Source organism: Heterocephalus glaber, unplaced genomic scaffold (assembly GCF_053883595.1).
Source record: "Heterocephalus glaber isolate CG9 unplaced genomic scaffold, H.glaber_assembly_v1.0 deba00000122, whole genome shotgun sequence".
Classification (NCBI taxonomy): Eukaryota; Metazoa; Chordata; class Mammalia; order Rodentia; family Bathyergidae; genus Heterocephalus; species Heterocephalus glaber.
In genome coordinates, this window is record NW_028258138.1 from 14,575,957 (window position 1) to 14,597,383 (window position 21,427).

Consider the following 21,427-nt stretch of genomic DNA (forward strand, 5'->3'; position numbering starts at 1 on the left):
CAAACTGAAAGTACGACTTTTGTTAAAGAACAGATCCAGCTGGATTAACCCAAGCAGGAAATGGCAGCGGAAACAAGAAAAGCAAAAACAGATGTAAGGAGACTACCAAGTCTGCAGCCAGCCCTGCATTTCACTGCTCAGTGCCATCTGGTTTGGCTGGCAACGCTGCCTGCCAGAAATTTCAGGGCTTGTGAAGCTGCTTACAAAGCTGCACCAAGTTGATGTGTGGGGTGTTTACTTTCAAACCATGGCTGCCTTCCTTGACTTGCTTTAAAAATAGGTAAATATTCTAAAAGCAGAACCATGAATCACAGGATTGGGAAAAAAGGAAAGAAGGAAAATGACTCAGCCAGACTAGTAGCACAGCTGTCCCACAAACATTTGGCCAAATTGTTGTAAAACATTTTGACAGTGATACTGTATCAGAGTTCCTGAGAGCAGTTAAGTGTGTTTTGACAATTCCGGAAACACGGAGTAGGCTGTACAGTAGCCATATCAAAAGCCCTCTCTCCAGTACCCCAGGATATTTAGCTTTCCTTACAGAAAGAGAGAGAGAGAGAGAAAGAGAGAGAGAGAGAGAGAGAATCAGTTGCTAAATGTATTTATAATAGGATAAGATCACAGCACAAGTATATGTTTTATTAAAATTTATCTAACAAATACTGAGTTTCCAGTGCAAAGCAGGGACCAAGACTGTGCTAAAATGTCAGTCATTTTTATCATATTATTAATGTGTTAAGTAAATAATTTGAAAACTTCTTTTCTAAAATGGTGCTATGAATTTAACAGATTGAGCCTAATGTATCCTAAGGAAATTCTTGAAGGATAAAATATAAAGGAAAGAATGACAGAGGATTTTTTTTCAATAAGCAGATGTTCACTGTCTTTTTGGCAAACACAATGTGACTAAGCCAATGGTCCTTAAGATAGAACTTTCCTGTTGGTATCCCAGCCATTATGACATACCATAGTACATTTTATGAAGGGTTGGTCTCACCATCTACCCAACAGCTGCTGGGTTGCTTTCATGGTTGTTCTGTTTTCAAATTCCCTGAAGCTGTCTTCTCTGTGTTTCTCCATGAATAAATGGGAGACATTGAATTTGTAATCCAGATCCTCACTATTTTCTAGCAGTCTGCTCTTGCAATCAGTTCACAGAGAATGCTGATGCTTAAAGGAGCTAAGCAATGATCCGGCCCAGTCACCTCAAAGGAAAGCTAGGTGCAGGAGCCCAAAAGGGAAAAGAGACACTGAAGGCTTTGTGACTAGCGACCATGTGAGACTGAGGGGTATTTCCCATCCCTGAACTCTTTCTGCCATGCCCCTCTTCTCTTGAAATTCTGGCCATGGATTCCCAGGCTTGTACTGCATGAACCAGTATAAATTTTTCCAAAATACTGGGAGTCATACTTTAGAATCCAGAGCCCAACTTTTGCTTAACTGGTGAAGATGATTCAAAAACAATTCCCATATATTATTACTACCTCTTTATGACAGAGAAGACATTCAACAACAAAATCATAAGAATCTTAAGATAAAGTGGTATCCATTATACTGGATAACTGTAGAATTAGACAAAAGCAAACACATTCCAAAGTGACCTCATTGTTATTATATCCTTGTTTCTTTTTGTATGAGAGAGATAAAAACTTCATTAAAGCCAGACTAGGTCTGACTCTTTAGAACTATTGTTCTCAACAATGTCTTCATTAGGCAATATCTTGATTATACTTTGGGATCAATTATCTCGTAGAATTAAGTGGGGCGGAAGCAGGTAAATCCTAAATCCTGCTAGGAAGAGTTTAGATTTCCACATAGAAGAAGGGACCTCAGGCCTCAGACGAGTGAGAAGCCACTCAGAAGACAGACCCAAATCCAGCCTATTCCCAACAGGAACACAAGCAGCAGGCCTACCCAGGATCCCGGTCTGCACCTCTTTCTCCTGCAGTCAGAGCAGACTCGTGTGTATGACCTGTGTGGTCATGCAGAGCCCTCCATCTGACGGGCCCATGCTTGCTTTAATGCTCAACTACAGTGTCAGATTTTCTTAATAATTGCTGAACAAGGAGCTATGCGTTTTCATGCTGTGCTGTACAGTACACTACAGAGCGTAGAGCTGGTCTCCACACAAAAGGACCCCTGCAGGGAAGTGCAGAGGACTCCAGCCTGTGAGGCACTGAGAACAAAATAACACAAGTGAGTCTGGCAGGGTCCTAGGTGCCAAGGCTCAAGCAACAAACAACTTTCCTGGGAGCTGTTTGCCCATGAAAGCTCCAAACCACTAATGATACAGCCAATCTGTATAATGTTCAGTAGGACAGATGGGCATATGAATTCGAGGTTGGCTACTTTTTCACTGGTGAACATGAATAACTGATGTAATTTGTTTGTTTTTGGTACCAGGGATCGAACTCGGAACCTTGCGCTTGCATGGCAGGCGCCGGAACCACTGAGCTAAATCCCCGGCCCCTTAATTGATGTAATTTGAGACTTAATTTTCTCCTCTGCAAAATGGGCAGATTATTCAACCCGTCTCAGAAACTCATTACTATTCAAGGAGTACAGACGTCAGCCACTTAGTCTAAAGCCTGGCACCCAGGAAATAACCAATAATAACAATGTGCTTAATATAATTGACTTTATTTTCTATATCTTTCCACCATGTACCAACCAGAGGTAATGTGGAGATAAAGTAGCTGTGCCTCGTGTGTGTGTGTGTGTGTGTGTGTGTGCGCGCGCGCGCACTTCCCCTTCACAGTCTGAATAACAGAAAGAGAACACACAGGCCAAAGTCACTGACTCTTTGTCCTCCCTCTCACAGTTAAGGGAGATTTCTCTGGAGCAGCCATAATCTCAGATTTTTTTTTTCATAATCTCAGATTTTATAGATTTTCTTTCCTCATTTGAATCTAAAGATAAGAAAAGTTGCCCCTTTATTTTCCTATCAATGCAAATACTTTCATTATGAAATATTGTAAAGAAATTAACTTACCTATAAGAGGTCCTGAGCAGTGTCGTTTAAAATCTAAATTGCAATTAATATTTTATTCTTAGAAATAAAATGTGATACAAGGCTGCCAACACATTTCTAATATATCAAAAATTATTTTTTAAAACGTCTACATACTTAGGTTCTTGTTAAAGCATCATATAATTTTTTGTTTTGTTTTGTTTAAGATGGGGTCTCACTGTGTAGTTTGGGCTAGTCCTGAACCCATTATGTAGCCCAGGGTGCTCTTGAACTCATGGTGATCCTCCTGCCTAGCCTCCTGAGTACTGAGATTAGAGGTGTGTGCCACCATGCATGGCAGAGCATCATATAATTTTAAACCACAAAACACCCTGACATTTGCAGAGAAAACTGTATTATTTAAAAGAGATACTAATGGAAAGGATCTTGAATTTTTTTAAACCAAATGTTCTATATTAATTTGTGCCAGATATTGAAAATTTGTAGAGCTTGAAAGAATTTTTGTTAATGTTAACAGCTACTGGCTTGGGCTGTACCCTCTACAGGAAGGAAGGAGGAAGGAAGGAAGGAAGGAAGGAAGGGAGGGAGGGAGGGAGAGAGGAAGGGGGGAAGGAGGGGAGGAAAGGGGAGTTTAAATTTACATGACAGTGTGAGCACAGCTGAAGATAAAGAATCTATAGATAAAGTAATTAACAAGAAATCCTCATGTCCACCCAACTCTAAATTCTTTTTAATTGGAGAAGGGCTGGTGATTCTCTAATAACCCAAGAAGTGAGATTGATATTTCTCTTCTGCATACATTTTACTAGGAACAGGAAGTTAACTCTTTGGAATTTCTAGTTTAATAAGTTAACTCTTTGGAATTTCTAGTTTGGAAGTAATATGGATCATAATAGCGTATTAAAGCATGCCTCTCTGCCTCCAGGAATTGCAAATAGCTAAGTACCACTTAATGAAGGGTTGTCATGATAGGCTTGAAATGATAATTATATCTTACTTATATGCCTATATTTTTCCCACAAAATTTTGCTTCCTTTATTTAAGCCCCTGGAAATCCTTAATGTATTTGGAGTCTTATGGCCTATTCTGTTATCAGTGAACAATGAATGACTGACTATCCAGCCATTAAGTCCAGTCTCTCACCAAGTTCTTTCAACCTTCTTTCAATATGTGCTCTGAATTTAGCCACCCAATTTCATTCTCAAATCCAGGCTCTCATCAGTTTGTCTCTGTACTATGTAAAAAGCCTCTTCCTTTCCCTTATCTGTGTACATTTTGGACTATTCCACAAAATTTGTACTGTTTTCATCATATTACTCTCTCATGTAAGGACTTTGGAAACTCTGGTGCTTCTAACCAAGTATAAACACTTTTCCTGAACTCCTAAGATGAGCTCAGTAACTCTAGTCTCCTGCTGTCTGCACAGGTGGTCAATATAAGCATATTGTATGGCTCAAGCCCTGATATTATTCCACAGTTCAGATGTCCATTCCAATTGGCTACAGTTTTAGTATTTTCTGAATATAACATGCTCTTCCTGACTCTGAAATTTTGCCCGTGCTTTCTGTTTAGGAAGAAAAATGGTTTAAAAAAATAGGTAACAATTTTTTTAAAAAAACTGGTACCTAGAAGCAATGCCTACCTGCCTTTAATCCCAGTTTGATTATCACCTCTTCCAAGAAGCTGTGAACAACTGCTCTGGGTGACACAGACTTCTTTCCAAATGTCTTTGCCTTGTAAAGGCTGTAGAAGGGATTATTCTGTGCCCCTCTTTTGCACACTCTACCACCTTTGGCAGAGTGCTGGAAACATAAGAACTAAATAAAGGCCAGTTAATGATTAGAGGAGAAGCAAGAAATGCACAATCCACTAACTGGATAACAAGTCCCTAAATAGCTGCAGATCGGTTACACTACAAAATCTAAATTGACATCTAATATAAGTGTGAGATGTAGGTGGAACACACAAGTGCTTAGTGTTTACATTTGCTTTAACACTCTACAGTCAGTTTTCATACTCACAGGGAGAAGATGAGCGCTTAATTTGTGTCAAGTAATTTACTAAATGCTTCATCCATAATGTGTTTCATGCTTACGACAACCCTATTAAGCATATTTTGTGGGAAACTGAGTTCCAGCAAGATGGAAAGACTTGAACCAAGATCATATACCTGATGATGAAGGTGAATCTAGAAATCATGCTTCTCTGATTCCAAAGCCCTATCCTTAACTTTTACACTAAATCATCTCAGGAGTATATAAGAAAGAAAGAAAAGAAAGAAAGAAAGAAAGAAAGAAAGAAAGAAAGAAAGAAAGAAAGAAAGAAAGAAAGCAAGCAAGCAAGCAAGCAAGCAAGCAAGAAAGAAAGAAAGAAAGAAAGAAAGAAAGAAAGAAAGAAAGAAAGAAAGAAAGAAAGAAAATGAATGGAGGGAATGAGGACTAATTTAGGCTCATAAGAAATGAGCATATTAACTAACATTCACAAGCAAAATTATCTCCTTTTTTGCTCTTGGACTCTGCTTATTCATTCACAATAAATTCAATGATATGGAATTACTCCCCTAAAAGTCTACCTTGGTTTCCTCATTTATTATGAGAATCTGGGATGTTTCCCTCTTAAATGTGTGGTCTGCAGGCCACATCCACTGGAATTCAAAAGGCACGCACAGCCTGTGTGATTGCAAGTGTTGCTCTCTGCAATGCTCCAAATGCTCTTTATGCAAGAATTCAGAGGGAGTGTCCCCCAGATATCTGCAAGGCATCTTTCTGCACACTCCCAGCTTCATGTGCTTGGAAAAGTGCGGAGCTCTGAGTCCTTGAAAATCTTACATTCATGTCATGCTTATATACAGGCGGGGGTTTTCTTTTCTTTCATAAAGAAACAATGATCCTCCTCTATGTACTGATCAGAATATATACAAATAGGGGCCAGGGATTTAGCTCAGTGGTGCCGCCGTCTGCCTCACAAATGCAAGGTCCTGAGTTCGAGCCCCGAACTTTTTTTTTATCACAAATGGGATCTTTGAACATGTGATTTTGATGAGTGGTCTCAGATGATTATTTTAATCAGACCAGAGACACTGAGACCCAGCTCCTGCCGTAGATTCTTTGGGTAGAGGACCTTTCTAGAGATATGATGAGGCATTGACAATAAGATAAAAATATCTCACTTTGGTAGGCTCTTCATACATCTTCACAAAAATCTTTCTGCACAGCTAGGTGGTAGGGATTACATAAAATAAATTATAATCACTTTTTAAAGCTACCTGTTAAGAAACATGAATTTCAAAAGTGGACATTCTTGAGGCATTTGAAAGAGAAAAGAAAAAGACTACAACAAATAAGTCCAAATTCATTGATGAAAAACACACAAAACCTCTCAATCAGAAATCAATGGAGGGGTTGAAGGGAGGGCAGGGGAAGGGGGAAAAAATAAGAACCAAGAGAATATGTAAAGGTGCGTATCTCCAATGATGAATGTCATTATATTGTACACCTAAAACGTACCAATAAAAAAATGATATGCAAAAAAAAAAGAAATCAAGAGAGTTCATGGATGGTGGCAAATGAATTATAAGTTGTACATCTTCTACTTTGAGAACAAATTTATTCATGCATCCCAAAATCCAGCTTCACCTCTTGATGGCTCTTTTCTGATACAGTGCATTTATTTGTCTGGTCCAAAATTATGAAGTAGTAATACTGCATGGGGTAAACGAATTTTATATACTGAAAATTTGTTTGTAAGGCTGTTTATTTTAACAGGACTTGTTCTGTTCATATAGGACATGACCCAAAGAATGGAAATTACTCATCTCCTTTCTGGAGTGGGGTGTGTGTGTGTGTGATGAAAGGTAGCTACTTGAGCACTGACAATTTCTTAAAATCAGGGATTTATAAAATGCATTGAAAACTTGAAAATCTTTTCTTTTTCCATTTAGAGAAGTGACAAGTGAATAGAGGGACTTCAGCCTTCCAAGTCTGAGTTTAGATCCTAACTCCATTACTTATTAACAGTGTGGTCTCCGAGCCTCAATCATTGCCTCTATAAATAGGGATTCTAATGCCTATGCCACAGGGTTGTTCTAAGGATCACAAATAATATAGGTAAATTCCTAATACAAAAGAGAAGAGCAATTAATGGCAGCTATCATTTCTATGTTGGAGTGGACTGATTTGCCTGTTGGAAGATTTCTTTTCATTATTGTCTTACACAAAGATCCTCAAGTGGGGACATAGTACAACAGCAGGTCATGGGAAAAGTATTGGGTAAATGGACCAAGGCAGGTAAAGAGTTCATCCCTACCTGCTCTCGACCACACCCTTCCTTGAGGGCTACACTGTCCGGAAACCCCCAGGGTAGGTGTGTCACCTATAATCTCATGGTGTAGTAACTCCAAATCTACGCTGTGTCACACTAGAATTATACAGAGACCAGCCCCTTAATTCACATTATTTTTGGAATGATCTTGTTCATTTTCAATCACTCATTTTTAAAGTATCACATCAACATGGGCTCTATAGGGAGAAAGAGAGAGACAGAGAGAGAGACAGAGAGAGAGAATATGAAAACTACTCCTCAAAAGACCCGAGGTGGTTTGAATGGCAATATCACTTGAGCATGTGATTTTAACAGATGACATTAAACTAAGAGCAATGGCAGACGCCAGTGGAAGAGAGCCAAGGCTTCCTCTCCTCACCACTGTGACCTCCCACCACATGAGGTTCCTTGCTTAAAGGTGGTGCAACCCGATATGTGTGTTAAGAGGTCACTGAGGGGAGCCATGACGGAGAGCTCTAAGAATGGCAGCCTCACCTCAGACCCTACTATTTCAAGAGGCCCCACCTCACCTGTCCCATTCATCACTCTTGCTGAAGGACATTTATTTAGCCGGAAGTGTGGAAACACAAGTGAGAACCAGCAGCTTGCACTGGGGCTTCAACAAATGCTGCTGGAACTGGGACAGAGATATTTTTGTATTACCTAACCACCTGCCAGCTCTCAATAAACATTTCCTCACACAGTTTTTACAATGACACGCTTTGCTATCCTTAGAAATTGTTAGAGCTCTATGAATCTCATTCTAAAAGAAAGCTAAAGGGGGGAAGGAAATAAAGAGAAATAAACTAAAACAACCAAATCAAGATGAGGGAAGACATCAGAGAAGCATTTCTGGAAGTCACAATCTAAAAATGCATGATGAAATATCATATACTTTATTATCCCGTCATGCAATATGCAATTTTAAACATCATCTGTGGAATTAGAGAAGATGGGGGAATGGTAGGATCTGAGGGGTGCAGCCCTTTCCCCCGTAGCAAAGTGTACCTGAGGCGTCATTGAGGCTAAAGGCAATGCGTACTGGCTTATCCGCAGGTACCCTTGCTGTGCTGATCATGTGGGCACCTGAGGCCCGGTCTTCTCCTGGGTCTTCCAGCTAAAAGGACAAGAGAGAGCCACTGTCACCTTACCCAACACCTTGTCTCTGAATACTCAGAAGCCTTCAGAAACTCAAAGGGAAAGTTCGCAAACTTCCTACATCAAAATTATCCACTTGCCCCATTTAAAATGGCTTTTTCTGGCTTAGTGAAAACTTACTTTGGCAATACATATCTAGAATGAATGAAATGTGGCAAAAATTTCTGCCTACCTTACCTATTCAGTTTCCTTTCACACTGACCAGCCAATTGTAGCTTTAAAGGTTACATATAATAGTGTTTTATTTTTATTTGAAATGGAATGAAGAAGGGATATAGTCTTTATAGAGTATTGGAGAGCTTCAGATTAGTCTATCATTTCATGCTCAAAAGCCTAAATTAAATCCAAATTATTGATCTGGGAGTTACAAAAAAATTAATATCATGAAACCATTTCAAGGATACCAAAGACCATTTTAAAATATCCTACAGTGGTATTATGAATATTATTTGCTTTAAATATCTGATTAGCTACCTATACATCTAGCAAATATTTCTACCTATGGTTTTACTTCTTTACAGTATATGATAAAAGCAAAAGATAAAACTCTAATATCTCCTATTGGTATTCTACCCTGTCTATTAAATTATCATTAAATTAATAAACAGAATGAATGGGAAACCATCCTACAGAGAAGATGGGAAAAGAAAAAAAAAATGCATGGATATTCCTGTGTCATAAAAGAATTCAGCCCGGATACTGTACACTTTTACCAAAATATTTGCTAATCTGATGTTCAGCAGGACCATGGGAAGATATTATAAATACATGATATCTTTGTTATTGAAACACATACATTTAACTTTTCTATTTTGGGTCTTGCTTCCCCTACACCATCTATTCTCCTCATGTAGACAGCAAACCAAAAGACCTGGGTGGTATTTTAAGGAAAATGTCTCTAAAAATGGCAAAATATAAATAATATCTTTAGCCATCTTTAGCAAGATTCTGGGAACTGCTTTTAACAGCAAGGCTTTTGACTTTTTCCCATAACTTTTATGTGTCCAAAAATAGGGTCCAGAACACTGAATTTTGTTTTTACAATACTTATAGAGCCAAAGTCAATGCATATATATGGCATATATTTAGACATACATACATTTGGAATCATCATACTCAGTACAAGGAAAGAGAAAACACTTATATTAAACACCTAGGATAGTTTGAGAGAAAAACCAACAACAGTTTAATCACTCAGGATCATATTGAGCCCATTCATTTAAGACCACAAATAGCAATGAATCAGTAAGCCCTCCACTCTATGTCATTCTAAATTACAAAGAAATGATAACCTGGAACATTTGAGAAAAGAGTAATTAAAAATCACCATTACTTGACTCAGGATTTGTTTTATTGTAATCATCACAAGCTTCTATGTAGTTTCTTCAGCTTAGAATGAAGCATTTTGTTAGTTACCTGTTTCTGGAGAGAGCACAGACTGTCTGGAATTTGACAAAACAAAGGAGCAAAATCCCCTAAAGCTACAGCTGAACAGAAAAGTCTTCCTGTTAGGGATTATACAAGCTCCAAACCACCTTATCATAACATCTAAAGATGTAAAGCTCATTGCCCTTTTGGGAAAATCTCCCAAGATTTTCCTCCCCCAAGAAATAAAGCATGAGAGGTGGAAATTTGCCTCTGAATTTTGTAAATACCTCTCTGGTGCAGTCTCCTGCTACAGAAAATGGAATTGGTGAGCACAGCTAATTACATCCCGCCCCTCAGCACAATAGAAAATACCTGACTGCCTCAGAAAGGACGGTGTCAAGACTGGGTGGATTTTACGGTCCACACAGATTCTACCACAAGAGAACCTTAAACAAACTTGCCTTTTCATCACACCGCCTGGGAAAACGAGCTACTGCTTCCTGCTCTCAGCTGGAGACGGTAACAGAGCTTTGGTTAAGTTGCCGTGCCTGCAAGCATTTAGTTAGGGTTTTCACACCTGTTGTCTTACCTCACTTAGTTGAGTGTCTGCTCTTGTGTAATCCAGGGCCAGCCGCTGCCTTGGCCAGTCGTTGCCTTTGTGGAGTAAAAACTCAGTGAGCAGGCAGGCTGCACCTGCTGCATAACAGCCACTGACACTGTGAGGAGCAGGGACAGCTGTCCAGCAGTACGCTGCTACCTGCTCTGCTCCAGACCCCAGCGTCCCACGGGACCTCCCTGTTCCGCTTCCCTCCACAACCCCTTCTCTCCTTTCCTCACCTCTCCAGCAGCCAGGATGTTGTCATGTTTCTAGAAAAAGCAAGAGCAAAAGAAAACCCTCCTCCTGTCAGAGGCATTGATAAACAGCAAGTTGTGGAGAGTCCAAACCTTTTAATTCATTAGTCCTGGCAAACCTAAAATACAAACAGACTTGCTTCACAAGACAGGAATGTCTTTGGCCTGACCCAATCAGTGTCTGTGTCTATTCCAGCAAACTGGCAACTACAGCATGACACTAGTCAGCAAAAATGTCGGCCGCTCCAATAAGCCCAGCCAGACCCAGCCAACTTGGACAGGCTACAAGCCAACTCTCAGATGGCAGTAGCGATGATCCCTGTTAAGAACGTGAGGTTTAAGGTTGAGCCCGTGTTGGGCTTGATGACTTGATACAGTCTACAAACTCAGCCAACCACAAAAGTACTCGATGGTAAATAGGACTGGAGCATTAGAATTTTTCAACTTTTCTAACAATTGCAAACTTGGATGTCAAGAGTATTTAGAAAAATTTGACCATGCTGTTGAGGTTAAGTTATTAAAAATGAACAATGATATGAGAATGCAAAGACAAGCTACAGACTGGAAGAAAATCTTTGCAAAATATCAGATAAAGAACTGATATCTAAAATATACATATAAATCATAAAATTCAACAATAGGAAAAATAAAGAACTCAATCAAAAATAGACAAATGATCCAAACAGTCATCTCATTAAAGAAGACACATGACTAGCAAGCCTGTGAAAACATGACCAACTTCATATGTAATTAGAGAATTATAAATCTAAACAAAATGGCATATCACTACACATCTACTAGAATGGTCAAAATTCAAAATACTGACAACATCAAACATTGGTGAGGATAACAGAAAAGCAGGAATTTCCTAGTGGGAATGAAAAATGGTACAGTCCCTTTAGAAGAAAATTTGACAGTTTTACAAACTAAACATACACTTACTGTACAATCCAGCAATCACACTCCATGATATTTACAAAAATGAACCAAAACCTCGTGTCCATATGCAAACCTGCACACAGGTGCTTATAACAGCTTTATTTGTAATTGCCAGAAGTTGAAAGCAACCAAGATGTCCTCAAACAGGTGAATACATATACAAATTGTAGTACATTAAGACCGCGGGATATTATTCAGGGATAGAAATAAAGGCACTATCAAGCCAGAAAAAGACATGGAAGATACTCAGTAGATATTACCAAGTAACAGAAGCTAATCTGTAAAGGCTGTACACTGTCTGATTCCAATTACGTGACATTCTGGGGAAAGTAAAATTATGAGAGAATAAAAAGATCAGTGGCTGCCAAGGGTTCAGGAAGATGGAAGGGATAAGTAAATGGAGTTTAGAGGATTCCTAGGGCAGTGAAAATATTCTTTATGACACTGAAATGGGAGATAGATGTCATTACAGATATGTAAACACCTATAGAATTTGCAGCACAAAGAGTGAACCCTATCATAATCTACAGTACTTAGTTAATAATAATGTATTAATATTGACTCATCCATTGAACATATGCACTATGCTGATTCAAGATATTAATAAAGGAGAAATTGGGTGTGGGAAGGATGAGGAACTATATCCCAACCCTGTGGTTTTTATTCATTTTTTCTGAAAACCTAAAACTGCTTTTAAAATATTAAATAAACAAAAGGATTTAGCAGGTTTCTCTGATCAAATGACTGGAAGGCTAATTTGTCATTATATACAACAAAGTTGCATGGATTCACACAATTAGAACAGTCACATCTAACTCCAGTTTTGTTTTTTTGTTTTGTTTTGTTTTTTGCAATCCTGCAATTTAAACCCAAGACCTTCACATTGAACTACCATCCCAGCCCTTTTATATTTTTCATTTTGATACAGAGTCTCACTAAGTTGCTAAGTTTCTCAGGCTGGGCTCAAATTTGCAGTTCTCCTGTCTCAGCCCCCGAGTGCTGGTATTAGAGGTAGGTGCCGCCATATACAGCTATAAATCTACTGTATCCAGGAATACTCATTACTGTTTTAATGTTATTTTATGCTTAATAATATCAACTTGCATAATGCATTGTAATTTATCAGATGAATTTCATATCTATTTTGTCAATTTCATCTTCCACACAATCCTATAGAATAGTCATGCTCATAGGTGTCATCCCTATTTGACAGATAAGCAAAGTGAGGCTTAGAAAATTTAAATAGCAGGCTGAAGGACAAAAGATAATTGTAGAATAAAGGACTTAAATAGGATCCAGTTTTCTAATCTTCGGTTCACGCTATCTCTACTACAGAAGGATGCATTCTGTATTAACAACTTAATTGAATTTTTACTGAAGAATAAGTCCAACTATCACCTTTTGGCTGGAGGATACAAAGATGTAACTTTCTGCAGTGATCCAGTGTTCTGGTTTGACATCAGTCATCTTTTTCATGATGCCTATTCAATCCCAAGAAATCAAAGTTGTTAATAATATCTTATGTCACAACAGGGAAGTGGATACCATATCTGTGCTGGCCACCAAACCAGCCTCCTGGGCCTGCCTTCAGAAAAGCTGATGTTGACACTGAAATTGCCAAAGCTATCAGTGACAAGAAGGATCTGTATACTAATGAATGTGACAGTTCAGAATGGGAAGACCCAGAATGAGCTAGCACCGTCCTCTTCTGCACTGATTGTGAAAGCTATTGCAGAACCATCTAGAGATAGGAAGGGACAGTTGCACATTAAACACAATGAAAATATCACCTTCTGTGATGTTGACAGCATTTGGGAGATGCAGCATCTCTACCACAGAGGAGTGTCCAGAGCCATTAACGTGGTCCTGAAGATTTCTCCATGCATAGGGTGTAACACTGATGACTACATCCTCACCTCACAGCATCGAAGATGACATCAAGAGAGGTGTGGCAAATGCTAAAAATGATAACTTGTCAAACAATAAAAGAACAAAAAGTATATTTAGGGGCCGGGGATTTAGCTCAGTGGTTTCGCCACCTGCTGCGCAAGCGCAAGGACCCGAGATCGATCCCTGGTACCAAAAAAAAAAGTATATTTCAATACCTAAATGTGCTCTCTGGAGTCTGATAATATAAATTCAAAATTTTCACACTCATAATCATTATTTACCAACTCTTATGTTCTCTTGGGCGCAATGATGTATTTCTTGACTTATCCAAATATTTTTAAAAGAGCAACAAATCCAAAACCCCAGTGAAATCCCTTCCCACAACTGAAATCCAAAATAACTGCATGGTATTTTAAGAATGCAATAGAATCATACTAACTCAATCCAGAAAGGACATGTGTATGCATCAAAACATTGACAGACTAACAGTATGTTTCTTGTTAGCACCAATGTGTATTAATTTTTTTCAGTAATTAATGTTTTTGTGGCATTCAGCTTTCTGTACCTGTGATAAAAACCAGAGATAAATCAATTTAAAGAAAGAAAAGTTTATTGTGGCTCATAGTTTCAAAGATTTCAGTCCATAGTCATATGACGCTGTTGTGCTGGGCCTGTGGCCTGCACAGTGCATCACAGTGGGAGCACATGGTGGCAGAAACTGTGACCTCATGGCAACTGGGATGAAAGGGAGAGAGGAAGGGGCTAGGGTCCCAAATCCCCTTCAAGGGCACGCTTCACCCTCCCCACCAAAAGATCAACCCACCTTCCTTCCACGAGGCCCACCTTCTAACCGTTCCATCACCTCCCAGTAGTGGTACAGGCTGGGGACCAAACCTTCAACAGATAGGCCTTTGGGGAGTGTTCCACATTCAAATCACAGCCCTATTATTTGGGAAATTATTTTTAACAGTGTTCAAGGGGGCTTTTCACATAATGATCTTGCTTCTGATTTACATTCATGGTAAAGATTATTGTCACAATTATATGATATAAATTTCTCAATATAATTCAATAAGTATTTTGTGAAAACTTGGTATTTTCCAAGCTAGTGCTTCCCAAATTTGCCTGCTTACTGGGCTTAAGTCTTTTAAAATGCCAGTTCCCAAACTCTGCCACAGTGACTCAATAGGACTGAGTGAATCCAGGTATCTGTCAGTTTGAAAAAGAAGCTCTACTGGCTATACACAGCATTTAGAGAACGGTTTAAAAGACATTTTCATCAGCACTTTAAAGTTGCTATTACTAGGTGATACATTCAGCCTATAGTTTCCCACAAAAAATATTTTATGAAAGTGATATAATCAATCTTTTCTTATAACTAAGGATCGGCAAACTTCCTGTAAAGGGCCAGATCATAAATACTTTGGGCTATTACAATCTGTTGCATGCAATTTCTCTTTTGTACCATTGTTGCACAAAAACAGCCAAGGGCAACATATATGTGAACAAGTGGACTCCAACTTCATTGACAAAAGAGGAACCAATTGCATGCGGCAGTGTTCCAATACAATGCTGCCTACAGAAACTGACAGCAGCCAGGACTTGGCCCTCAGACAGATTTGGCCCTCAGATTTTGCCAACATCTGTCTCACCTTCCCCCAACCTGAGCATCCAATGGACAACCAAGTCACCACCCCACCCATAGTGCTATACGGCGTAGGCAGAATCGTCTTCTAGGAAAACAACTTCTCTTTTTCTGCCACATTCAGTTCCCGCTCTTTCTTTCATCCTTCCCCTAAAAAATGTTTAATATGTCAGATTTTTCTCAGTGAAGCAAAAATCACAGTCACTTATTACCCTATTTTTCTACAAAGCAGTGACATACACTATCTGTTTGAAACCAACCCAAGTGAATAAATACTCCTTCCAATTGGTTTATGGCACATACAGGCTATAAGTTAGAACATGCCATTAGAACCTGGTGTATCCAACGAGCTGGCCATGAACCCTCATGCTTTGGAGTGGCCTCTGCTGTGCTCCTTTTTTTTTTTTTTTTTTTTTTTGGTACCGGGGATCGAACTCTGGTCCTTGCACTTGCACAGCAGGCAGCGAAACCACTGAGCTAAATCCCCGGCCCCTCTGCTCTGCTCTTGATGGCAGCCAAGCTTCAAGTCAGAGATCCCAGGTTCTCCAAGAAGTCTGCACTTCACTTGCTTGCAGTGATGTTGTTGTTCTGTCCAAGCCAACTTGTCATGGTAAAATAGAGAAAGGCCACAAGCAAGGATCAAGGCTCAAAATTAAAACAAGACACTACTCAAGGACTTACTCCCTCTTCTTAATTGATGAACAAAAATTGTATATATTTATGGTGTTAAGAATTTCTGATCATGTACTGCCTTTCATTTTAAAGGAGATTAGGAACTGCTTTCACTAATCCAAATTCACTTAGTTAACAGAATGATCAACTTTATATCATTTTTGCCCTAAAGCTTGAAAGAGAAGTGAGGTGTTAGAACCACTGAACCATTCAGTGGTTTCTCCTTCATGAGCCTTGTGGTTCCCTTACTCGAAGAAGCATTCACTGGATGCTGAGATTAGGATAAAGTAAGACAGGATGACAACTACGGCCTGAGAGCCGAAGCTAGGCTGCTGTCTGTTTTTGTAAATAAAACGTTATTGAATATATCCATGTGAAATTGTTTCCTGTTCTGCTAATGAAGTCAGAACCAGTGTGCAGCATGTAAGAGTCAAGCTGCCTGGGTCCCCAACCTGGCTCTAGCCTTAGAACTGTGGTTAATCCATGTTCAACTAATCCTTCCTTCCATTTCTGTAAGTATAAAATGGGGGATGATTATAGTATCTATCTTATAGATTGCTGTGATGATTAAAAGAGTTAATATACATACGTACAGGAATGCCAGAAAGAAAAAGGCTGAGATGTAATATGTATATGTATCAACTTCCACAATGAATGTATTCATTATGTATCACAAACATGTACTAATAAAAAATTTTTTCGAAAGCTGAAAACATCTTTCAGTGAAAAAAAATTTTTGAAGAATGCCAGAAAGATAAAGAACAATGTATAAGTAGAAAACATTATCATTTCAAGGGGGCAAAAATATAGGGAAAATCACACCCAAAGCAAAGAGAAGTTGGGGTTGCAAGACAAAGTGTTAGTTGCAATTCTACCCTCAAAGCCTGTGCAGACCAGACACTTCATCCTCCAGGGCTCAGTTTGCTCATCTAGGTTGGGAAACTTCCTGAAAAGGGCCAGAGGAAAAATAGTTTAGGCTTCAAAAGCCATACAATCTCTGGGATAATTATTCATCTCCTATTCTAAGTTGGAAGCAGCCATAGACACTACACAAATGGATGGATGGACTCCAATAGAATTTTATTTGCAAAAACAGTAAGTATTAATAGCTGTGTTTAAGTTAAATTATATTTTGGACACTAAAGTTAGAATTTCATAGACTTTCCACATGTCACCAAGTATTATTCTTCTTTTGATATTTTTCAATCATTTAAAAATATAAAAACCATTTTTAGCTCCTGGGCCACACCAAAAGAGTCGGTAGGGCAGATTTTACCTAAGGCCCATAGTTTTAGAGCCTTGCTTGATACAAAACTAGTCATCAGCAAGCATAAGATAAATCAAGATTTGCCAGAGGAGAATCATGTGTTTTAGATATGTTTTGCCTTTTTAATTTGATTTATCTAGAAATTGAAATGGTTTTATACCATTTGAGTTTATCATTTGTAGTTGATTAAACTTGACATATGTGTTCATATTCTTCTAATATCTTAGGCATCAGGCTCTTGGAAAGAGCATAAAATTTCCTTTAGTGTTCTTTACTGTTCCTATTTTCTTATAAATCATGTTTATCTTACATCTCAACAGGCACATGTTTTCCACGAATATAACCTAGAAAGACTAATAACAGCAAGTTTTTTTAAATTGTTTTTATAGCACAGACTTTATCTTCTTAGTGTTATCCTAAGGAAAACATGGGTTTCTAATCTGTAAGTCTCTCAGTGTGTACCCCCAAAAGTCAAGGGCATTCCCTTTCTTAACACATCAGACAGTGATATTACACCAATCAACCACCACCAAAACAATGATTCCTCAACATCATTAATCATCTAGGCAGTATTCAAACCTCCAGTTTTCACACAAACATCTAAAATTATTTTCTCAGTTCATTTTTATTTTTAATCCAATGTCCAAATATATAGCAGGTTGCTATGTTTTTGATATTTCCTATGGTTTCCCCCTCCACTTCATTTAAAGAAAAAATTTTCTTTTAAACAACTATGGTTTCTCTTGGTATTATCCCAGAAGAATTAAAAAGCCTCATACCACAGTGATCTACGCACACTCATGTTTATAGCAGCACAGTTTTGTTTTTTTTTAGAAATATGTCAGTAGATATTTTACTGGTACATTGTACGTATACAACACAATTACATTTCTCATTGGGAATTGTACCTTTACATGATGCATCTTGGTTCTTATTTTTTCCCCATTCCTAGCCCTCCCGTCACCCCCTCCTCCCTTCCCTATTTACAAAGACTTTGTTTCCATTTTTTCCAGTTCTCATAATTTTTCCTTTCCCTTCTTTCCTTTCCCCTGCCCCTCCCACTACCCCTACCCTTTTGGACCTTTTCTTCCTATTTTGCATTATCAATTATTCATTCTAATCATTGGTACGTTTTAGGTATACAATATAATGACATTCATCATTGGAAATTTGCACCTTTACATAGTCTCTCTTGGTTCTTATTTTTCACCCTTGCCCAGCCCTCCCTTCAACCCCTCCATTCCTCCCTATTTACAAAGATTTTGTTCCTATTTTTCCATTTTCTCATATTAATTCCATTCCCTTCTATCCTTTCCCCTAGCCCTCCCCCTTCCTTCCCCTTTGCCCCTTTTCTTCCTATTTCACATTACCTATTATACATTTTAGTCCTTATTTACACTTTCAGTTTCTCACACTAGAGAAACTATTTGGTATTTACACATGTGTGTCCTATTTATTTCACTTAAGAGTATTGCCTCAATGTGCATCCATTTAGCTATGTCTCTAATTTCTCATTTTTTATGGCTGAGTAGTACTCCATTTGATTAAAAAACCACATTTTCTTTAATCAGTCTCCAGTTGATGGGCATTTGGGCTGTTTCCAAGTTTTAGCTATCACAAACTGCAGCAGCACAATTTGTAATACATTATTACTCTGGTGTGAGAAACTGAAAGTGGAAATAAGGACTGAAATGTATAATGGATGTTGGGAAATGGAAAGAAAGTGATCAAGTGGGAAGGGGAATAAGGGAGGAGGGAGGGAGAAAGGAAGGGACAAGAAAACAAGTGAAAGTAGAAGGAAAAAATGGAAACAAAGCTTTTTTACATAGGAAGGGGAGGGGGTTGAGGGGGGCAAAGGGATAAAATGAAATAAAACAAATAAGAAAAAGAAAACTATGGTTTCCTGAATTGCACCTCCACCATGTACGTATTATGCTTTTCCCATCTATCCCTGTAAACTGTCAGCTGGATCCTAAAATATCGATCAACTTCAGGTGTCATCTTTTAAAACTCCTTTGGGGCAGGGAACAATATTCATTTAAAAGAAGATGTATTTTCTAGTATTGAAGTAGTTTTGATAATAATATTACCTAAGCAAGAATTAATTTAACCTTAAAACTATATGTAGTCTTCTAAAAGTTTCATAAAGTCAAGTTTGTAATTGAAATAAAGCAAGACAATACATTTAAGATACAATCCACCCTCACCATTTTAGCATGTAGTAATGCTTTCCTGACACGGAGCATGCATGCAAAGCATGAACACAGGGCACATTCTGTAGAGCAGATTCATTATGGTCCCTCTTCTCCGCCCACACAATGCATGACAGCTGTGTGCTTGTGGGACTTTCCCTCTCTGTCTCTCTTTGCAACTCATAAGTGATTGGTGTTCACAACATCCGTGGCCTTCATAACGGATGCACCTTGAGACATAATGTTAAGTAAAATAAATCAGACACACAGCTTAAATACTGGATGGTTTCTCTTATATGAAAAACCCAAAGTATAATAGTTTAAAGAGCAAAGTAAAAGGTAAATAATAGGAAGCAGAGAGAGAGATCTTTTGCAAATGGGAAGTGGCCCAAGAGATGGAGGGAGGGGAAAAGGAAGCAAAAAGAATTTAGGTGTGTTGCGTACATGGGCCAACTCCACATGTGGACTCTGATCAGTATATACTGCAAGGCATACTGATAAAAATAAAACACTTTTTAAAGACATTGTGAGGAGAGCACCAAGCACCTGGGACCCATAAACCTTACTCTCCTTTCTTTTTGCTAACCACAACTGCATTATACAGGAATATAAACCGCTTAAAACTGGAAGGCTTAAGCAGCTGCATTCTGGGTTCCTTTTAGACCTTATTTTAATAAATTTCAGTTTTAAGGTCATAAGCTTACTGAAATTACTAAGGAAACATTGAATTACCTGTACTTCTAAAACTCTCAAGCCCTGAACTGCAGGGATCATTAAACATTATAGCCCACTGATTTTTAGGTGTATGTCTTTCATTGATAGCCCACCTACTGTAAGAAAGGACAGAGGAGAATAAAAGTTTAGGTCTAAATGAGCCATTCTTTCAGTTGCAGGAGTCAAGAACAAATTTAATTTTAGCTTGAATACAACAGGGACTTTTTTTGTTTCCTCATAAAAGTAGGAAATCTATGGGCATTCTAATTTCCTAAAGGGATTTATCCAGAGGCACAAATTGTATAGTCAGGAAACTAACTTTCTCTACCTTTTCCCACAGATAGCTTCCTTATGTTAGCATCATTCTCAGATGGAGTTTCCTCATGATCACACATCCTACAAATCCAATGGGAAAAGAAGAGCTTTTTCCTCAATACTGAATAAGATAGTCCTTGGCCTGCAGAAGTGGTGGCACATGCCTGTAATTCTAGTACCCTGGGAGGCTCAGCTAGGAGGATCGCATGTTCGAGGCCAGCCTGGGCAACTTAGTGAGACCCTGTCTCCAAATTAATTTAATTAATTAAAATAATAACAAAATAAAAATGCTTGGGGATGTATCTCAGTGTGAAGGCCCAGGGTTCAATCCCCAGTCCCAGGGGGAAAAAAGGTGTTGGCCAAGCTTGAGTGCCATGTCCTTTGCTTTAGACAAGGGGCAGAGTACTTGAACAGACAAGGCCTGTGCCATGGGCCTACCACAAAATGGGTTAGGGGGAGAATTTTTCTTCCAATTAGCCAATTGATTTTGGGAAGAAAAAGAGAATGGAGACTGGTGGGAGACCCTCAAATAAACTAGGGTAATATCTTCATGAGTAGAGTAGGTCAAGGTCCCATAAAACATTACAGTTTCAAGATGATGGTGAGAAATAATATACAAATACTATGTTCCAGACACTCAGTGAAGCTCTTTTTGTACAGAACGTATTTAATGTTCTGGGGGCTGGGGATTTAGCTCAGTGGTTTTGCCGCCTGCTGCGCAACACAAGGACCCAAGTTCGATCCCCGGTACCAAAAAAAAAAAAAAGAATAAGATATTTAATGTTCAAAATACCCATTTATATAGCCACTGTCATTCCTGTTTTATAAAGGAACAAACTGAGAATTAGAAAGTGTTATGGTTTGCCAAAAGTTCCAAAGCTCATTAAGTATTAGAGTCAATTTGTTGCCATAATTAAATCTCTTCATTGACACAGAAAAATCCTGTTTGAAGCTGAAGTTGCCCTTCAAATAATACCTTTTTCCATCACACTAGCAGGAGTCTCAAGAAAATATTCCCTTGTGAAGGAGAAATACAAAAATCTGAGAAAATACAAAGACATCTGCTTATTTAAAAATCTAATTCCAATTGATTCAATTCTGGTTGACTCACCCAAAGACTAAAA

The 21,427-nt window shown here is 38.5% G+C and overlaps 1 protein-coding gene across 4 annotated transcripts in view; it reads right to left on the reverse strand.

Annotated features, from left to right (window-relative positions):
* Positions 1–21,427, reverse strand: part of Map3k7cl (MAP3K7 C-terminal like) — an 87,482-nt gene that overhangs the window by 31,495 nt on the left and 34,560 nt on the right. The window contains exons 1-3 of one of the 4 annotated variants that reach the window (XM_013071417.3): positions 10,655–10,860; positions 10,407–10,471; positions 8,300–8,408 (exon numbers count right to left, since the gene is read on the reverse strand). The exons of 1 other annotated variant lie outside the window; for it this stretch is intronic. In XM_013071417.3, the coding sequence (XP_012926871.1) occupies positions 8,300–8,369 (70 nt within the window). In that variant the 5' untranslated portion in view covers positions 8,370–8,408; positions 10,407–10,471; positions 10,655–10,860. Of the gene's footprint in view, positions 1–8,299; positions 8,409–10,406; positions 10,581–10,654; positions 10,861–21,427 lie in introns of those variants that run through there. 2 more of the 4 variants (XM_004842252.4, XM_087213327.1) reach the window with 2 other exon arrangements.